The 6,506-nt window shown below is 41.3% G+C and overlaps 1 protein-coding gene across 1 annotated transcript in view; it reads right to left on the bottom strand.

The window, feature by feature from the left end:
- The window catches only part of lrpprc (leucine-rich pentatricopeptide repeat containing), a gene marked incomplete in the record, with an annotated part of 81,482 nt that overhangs the window by 68,998 nt on the left and 5,978 nt on the right, over window positions 1–6,506 (bottom strand). The window contains 5 exon segments of the mRNA XM_014030974.1: window positions 5,330–5,437; window positions 5,531–5,636; window positions 5,792–5,934; window positions 6,067–6,211; window positions 6,307–6,433. Coding sequence (XP_013886428.1) covers window positions 5,330–5,437; window positions 5,531–5,636; window positions 5,792–5,934; window positions 6,067–6,211; window positions 6,307–6,433 — 629 coding nt within the window.

The raw sequence follows: 6,506 nt of genomic DNA, 5'->3' as shown, positions 1-6,506 counted from the left end.
TATATATATATATATATATACACATAAGAGCTGTGACAGAAATGCAACATTTTGAGGTCTCAGTTGTCCCCTAAATACAAGTAAATTAAGATGAAATCAATATATGAAAAAACAAACCTTATGTGTCTTCTTAATGTCACGAGTCTCAGGGGGCCAACAAAGTAGTCTGCCAAAGGGTAGTCATCAGCCAGTTCACTAAGTTCAATCAGAACAGTTTCTCTTGTTTGACCTACACTAAGCTCAAAGGCTCTGAAATGTTCCATGTACCACCCATAAAGCCTTCTGACCATGAAACACAGTCTCTCCTGAACAACACAAATCTGAAGAATCTCTGCAAAATCAGGAAGTCCACTTGTGGACCCATGAGTAACTATCATTCCCTTTCTGAAATTGACACCGTTGTTTGACACCCACTTGGAAAGGTGAACTTCAGTTGTACCAGGGAATTTCTTTTCAATCGTCTGAGCTATTTCTTGTTTCAAAACATCCAGAGGGACAGTTGACACATTTGTAACCTGTAGGGATGTTTTTTCAAAACTGGATTTCAAGTGATATGAAATCATGAGCTGATGCTTAGTAGCTAGTGAGAGGGGCACATTTTTAAAGCAATTGGTGTGTCGCACAACCTGCTTGAAAAAACTGTGCTTTGCCTCAAAGCGCATAGTCCAGAGTTCAACAAGAGGCCCAAACATCCTTATCAGTTGAGGGTAGTGCTCTAAATAATGATGCTTTGGGAGCAGTTTCACATCAGGGAAAAGTTCTTTGTATTTTTCTCTGTGCTCAGAAATTTTCCCCTCAAGGTAGCCAATGGACTCATCTGTGTGTGTTGGAGCAACCACAAGCTCAACAATGTCTTTTAAGTCCAACAGTATTTGCCAAGCCATTTCACCCTCAGGCACCAGGTGACCAATTATGAATGGGAGTAGTCTTAACAAAGTCCAATTTTCATGGGCGTTTCCACCTATTGTTGACTTAGCTGAAAATCCATCTGGGATAACATGTGGCCTGTTTGTCTTATCAGCCCACTTGAAAGGGAAATGCAAGATAGATTTGTTGAGGGTTTTAAGACTGAAATACTTCTTGGATATAAGCATAGACAAACACCGTGCAAGCTCCACAGGTATTATGCCTTCAAACAGATCGTGCATTATATCTGGAGGATAACCTGTGAGAACATTGAAGTGGGCAAGAGCTTTGGTGATAGGACAACTTCTTTTCACTCCAAAACAGCTTGTGCCATTCTCCTTAGCTGAGGTCACAAAAGAGTCATGGAGTTCCTTTGTCCTGAGGGTGAATGCACCCGATTTTACCTCTTTTGTTTGGATGTCTGATCTTGTTCCTGTGCAAAATCGGCAGATGTACCCACTAGAAAAGCTCTCGTTAAAACCTGCAATACTGTGAGCCCCCAAGTTATCAGCCACGACAAACTGAATTGTACCTTTAAGACATCTACCAAGTAATGGAATGAAAACACCATCTTGCTCCAGAGTTCTTATGTCATGAAGAAGAGGACGTAAAACACTGTCATAACCATACTTATTTAGATCATTAGTTTTACACAACACCGCCAAGTAAATTGATGATAGTGATGAGCATGAGCCTGGAGGTAAATTAGTCAGAGTCCAGTAGATTCCACAAAGTTTATGTTTCCTGCGAGAAGTACCCAGAGGATTGCAAACTTCAAAATCATCTATATATAAACGTAACAAAATCCTTGTCTCATCACCTGACAGAAAGCTGTTTTGCTGGAAGTGTGAACCGTCCTGAGGAGAACTGTAAGTNGCTTAAAGGGAAGAAAACTGAGCTTCCTCTGAAGTTTCCCCTTCCTCTCCCTTTCTTTCCCTGCATGTCAGAAGTGATAAGAGCGCACTGCGTCGCCACGACTGACAAGCGGTAACTAGCTGGCGGCAGGTGGTAAAAACGAGCGAGCATATGCTTTCACTAAACCCACCAAATCCACACCTCATCAACATGTAAGGGGAGTTTTTTTTCCTCCCTCCCCTCCCCCTATAGCTCCCCTCAGCTTGGACCTCTCTGCCCGCTAGTGACACCTGTGGACAAAAAGTGACACAGCCCTTAATATTTCATGGAGCATGCACAGTGGGGCGCGTAATCCAAAGTGAATTCCCTCAGAGCGCTTGCATTTACATGAAATCAAGTCACTCTGCATCAGTCACATCACCTGCACTGCCCTCCGAAAGTCAACTCCCCTCCCCCAACACACACACCTCCTACAGCCAATAGAACTGAGGAGGAAACAGCGGGGGAGAGAGAGGAAAAGAAGCTGCATGATTCATGAGGGTTAAGGCGAACACCGTCGGAAACAAGTGAGCGAGTGAGACAGAAGTTTCTCCACTTTTTGTTTTTTTTAATCCGTCTTTCCTTCTTCTGCTCTGTGATATCTAAATGGCTGCTGTCTGTGATGTGTGTTAGCTGTCAGACGGTGCGGTGGCAGAATTTTAGACAGAGTTTGCATCTGTGAGACTGTCTGGTTATTTGAACTCATACCCAGTCCATTCCTCTAGTCTGAGATATCTCACCAGTCAAACTCCGAATCCGTCTCGACCACACGGAAGATTCAATTTGCAGCGTTGCCACAATGCTCTGACCAGTTTTCACCTCCCTGCCAGTTCAAATGCTGTCAACTGGCCGACAAGAGGAAACTCCATCACTTATTAATTGCTCCAAAAAACCCCAAAGAGAGACTCAGAGCTCAGCAAACATCAAGCACTTAAAAACCAAGCTGCTGCTGAACACATCTGACAGAGTGCTTTTACTAATGAGTTGTGAATTCTGACAAGTCTCAAGATAAAAGCCATGTGTGATGGAGATGATTCACCTTCACAAAACTAACACACTGTTTCAGGATTTAAAGCATTTTCAATACTTTTCTCATTGAAGTTTAACTGTTGCAATTACTCCAGTACTTGTTAAAAGAATGTGCTCCCTGATTCGTCTTTTCACGAATTTAACAAGTTTTAATAAACCTAATATGCAACAAAGTTTCTTCTTTTTCACATTTAAAATCATTCCGTTAGGGTCTATATAAAATGGAGCTGCAATGTTTTGGTCTGAATTCCTCTTTATAGCAACTGCACAAGCCCCTATTTCACCACTTTTCTGAGGACAACTCATTTTGAAAATGTCAAAGTAAATAAAGAAAAATAAGACTCTAACAGAATATAAAGATATCTACGCAGCACCTAGCCTGGCCCATGCCTTCCTACTAGGGGTGTCCCGATCCGATATTGATATCGGTCCGATATCAGCCAAAAAGTGAGTATCGGATTTTATCGGCCTGCATAAAAAATGTCCGATATAAGCGCTCCGATATAAGCAGTTCAATCCAGCAGTCCACTGACTCGGCTCCAGTGTTTCTATCCAGCAGCGCTTGGATCCAGCATGCAGAGCTCACATGATCACAACAACATGCTGCGCTAACAAGTTAGCAAGAATGTCGGCAGAACTTTCTATTTTCATCAGAAACAAGAGTCGCAGCTAAGTGCAAAGTTGTCATGCACAAGTTTTCCGAGGGGGAACAGAACCGTGAACGTTTTAAACCGGAGCGACAACTACTCTCCACCCTGGCAGCAGCTTTTGCATTTTGGCTCGGTTCGTTCAGCCTCGGTCCAGTGACCGCACACAGCCGCGCTGTTTCGGAACCTCCTCTCTGGTCCGGTCGGTGGTTCTAAGCTGGCAGAAGCGAGGACAGCACGCTTACAGTTTTGACATYCYGTGGATTAGCTCTTGATGGACAGAAGAAAGGAGAGCGCAGCTTTTGTTTTGGAATATGAGCGCGACATGACGAGAGCAGTGCTAAAAAACTGCTCCCTGCAGGAGCGAGAGGCTAATCTTCACATGATGCTCAGAAAATGCAGCAGTAAGAAAGCTAGCTATCAATTTAAATAACTGTCTAATTCTTACTATTTATTTTTTGCTCTTGTTATTAGAGTGATGTTTAATCTGTTTACACACTTGTTTGAGTGAAGATTAAGTGCAATGATCATGTTGTTTTGGTTACAGTCAGTAAAATTGGAGCTGTGGACTCTTAACTTTGTACAGACAATAATGTGGGGTTTTGTTTTGTCCCCCACCTTCAGTTTTTTTTCCACCATAAAACAGCACCAGGCTGACAGGTAGTAAAACAATAACCGAAGTGATTTTGAATTTATACTTTAAAAGTACATTTTGTTTTGATTGTGTTTTAATTTCATTTTTTTATTAAATTGTAGAATGTTCTTCAGTTTAAAATGTATGTGATCCATTGGTTAAAAATAAATGGGTCAGTTTTTCTTATACATACTCTTTTTCACTGTTTGACCTGATCAAGACTTTTCTAAGATTTTACATTACAAAATAGGTAAAAGTGTGTGACTTGTACTGTTATGGTAACGGGTCAATGTCGGTATCGGTCAATATCGGTATCGGACAATTCTCAAAGTTGTAATATCGGTATCGTATCGGAAGTGAAAAAGTGGTATCGGGACATCCCTACATCCTACACAGTTCCGCTCAATTCTAGTTTCCCTTAACTGTAGCGTTCACGTCTAGGAAAACTTTTGGAAAGTGCAGGAAATGTAAAGTTGGGATGTCATTTTAAGTCTTTTGTGATTTATTCAAAAGTTCTCCGGAGAGAGCCATGTGTAGATTTGTGAGTCAGTGTTGATGTGTTGGTTTTAACTCCACCCGCTCCAGCCCTCTCACGCAGCGATCAGACCTGTGTGCCCTTCACCGGTCCAGCCCAGTGAAATCTGTCCCAGTTGGTTCTCTCGCTCGCTCATAAATATTTGAGGCATGCTCTCCTTTAAAAGCTCTTTCTGGTACAGGGGATGTTATAATCCCCTCTACGCCTTTACTAAAATGATGCAACTTTAAGTGTAACTTAAAATAAAACAGCTCTAGATTAAGGTCTGTCGATTCATTTTTTTTCCCACTGCTTGTCCAAGCTTCAGAGTGCAAAACAGTGAAGCCTGGAAAACTTGTGTTTCAGTTTGCAGACGGTTTGGTTTTTTTAACTATAAATATATATATTGTAATACTTTGCTGGCTTTGTTGGGTCAGTACCATTAAGTATAAAGAAATAAGTATAAAATGAAATCAAGCTGTACTGTTTCGAGAATCATATTGTATCGTGAGCTCTGTATCAAAACTCGTATTGAATCACAGAGTCCTAGATGATACCAACACAACTCATTAGGTACTCTAAGAACATTACTGAAAAATTGGGGCTTCATTATACTGTTGTGTATTACAAATGGTGTCACCACATATCCACCTTGATGGTTAAGTATAAATTTTACAATCTTTGGCTGTTTTCGTGTGTGTGTACCGGCTACGTTGTTCTCTTTTAGTTGCTGTGTGAGAAGGGGCCAGAAGTAATGCAGCCTTATAGGAAAGTTCCGCTCCTTCAATTTCTCCATCAGCTCTAAAGCCATAGCTGCAAAAAAGGGAAGAACACAACACATTTAGTTACTCAGCAAAACGACAGAACCTAAATAGCAGTGTTTCTGTCAACTCATAAATATGTTACCAGTTTTGTTGGCCTCCAGAGCACATAAAAGAGCAAAGGTCAATGGTGCACTGTGCAGTTTCAGCTCCTCAAGCTCTTTGCAGTATAAGACAACCTTCTCCAGTGGCTGCAGTACACAAAAATTATATCTGATCATCAAACTGAAAACTTAACATTTCCTGTCAGTGAGAGGTAATCAATAGTCATAGATCACATTCTGAAAGCATAAATAAAAGACTTTTAAAATCATTTTCAGATTTTATTCAATTTTTTTTAATTTACCTTGTCCATGTTGATGCAGTGCTTGAGGAAGAAGTTTCCCGTGTTGGAATCCCCATCTTCATTTAAAGGGAAGCTCTTTATGATGCTGAAAGCTATATCTTCATGTCCTTCGGTGATGAGGTTCAGAGTCGTGTTCATGGCATCTAGAAAGAGGACAAATTATTTTGCTTAACTTCCATGTTAACAAGGAACACTGCAAACTGATGTCAGTCTTGCTGCTGACTTCCACAGTGACTGGTGTAGAAAAAACTATATATATGTGTGTATGTGAGTACCTGGTACAAAACCGACATCGTGCCTCAGGAGTTCAATCATCGCTGGTATGTGCTGGTGATGTCCAGCCTTGGCCAGAGTAGAAATAACCTGCAAGATGTTCTGATCCATCAGACTACAGTCTGCGCTCTCTGCTGCCTCCAAAGTCTGAAAAGGTTGGAGTACAAATTGAAGCACGGGAGTAATTCAAAAGGTTCATCAATTCACTGAACACAAACGGAATATGCACCAACGACACAAACCTTGTTCATACTGTCCAGATCTCCCCTCTCAGCATAAGCATTCAGCAGCGACACGTACGTGTCAGGGCCCGGTTCGATCCCTGATTCCCGCATCACAGACAGAATGTTCGCAGCACTATCGATGTCACTGCAAAATGATAAACAACACATAAATATTACAATTGTTCCACTATCAATACTTTAATGATATAAATGGGTTT

This window comes from Austrofundulus limnaeus, unplaced genomic scaffold (genome assembly GCF_001266775.1).
Source record: "Austrofundulus limnaeus strain Quisiro unplaced genomic scaffold, Austrofundulus_limnaeus-1.0 Scaffold0, whole genome shotgun sequence".
Classification (NCBI taxonomy): domain Eukaryota; kingdom Metazoa; phylum Chordata; class Actinopteri; order Cyprinodontiformes; family Rivulidae; genus Austrofundulus; species Austrofundulus limnaeus.
The sequence above is the reverse complement of the archived record's forward strand: the minus strand, read 5'-3'. Positions and strand labels throughout refer to the sequence as shown.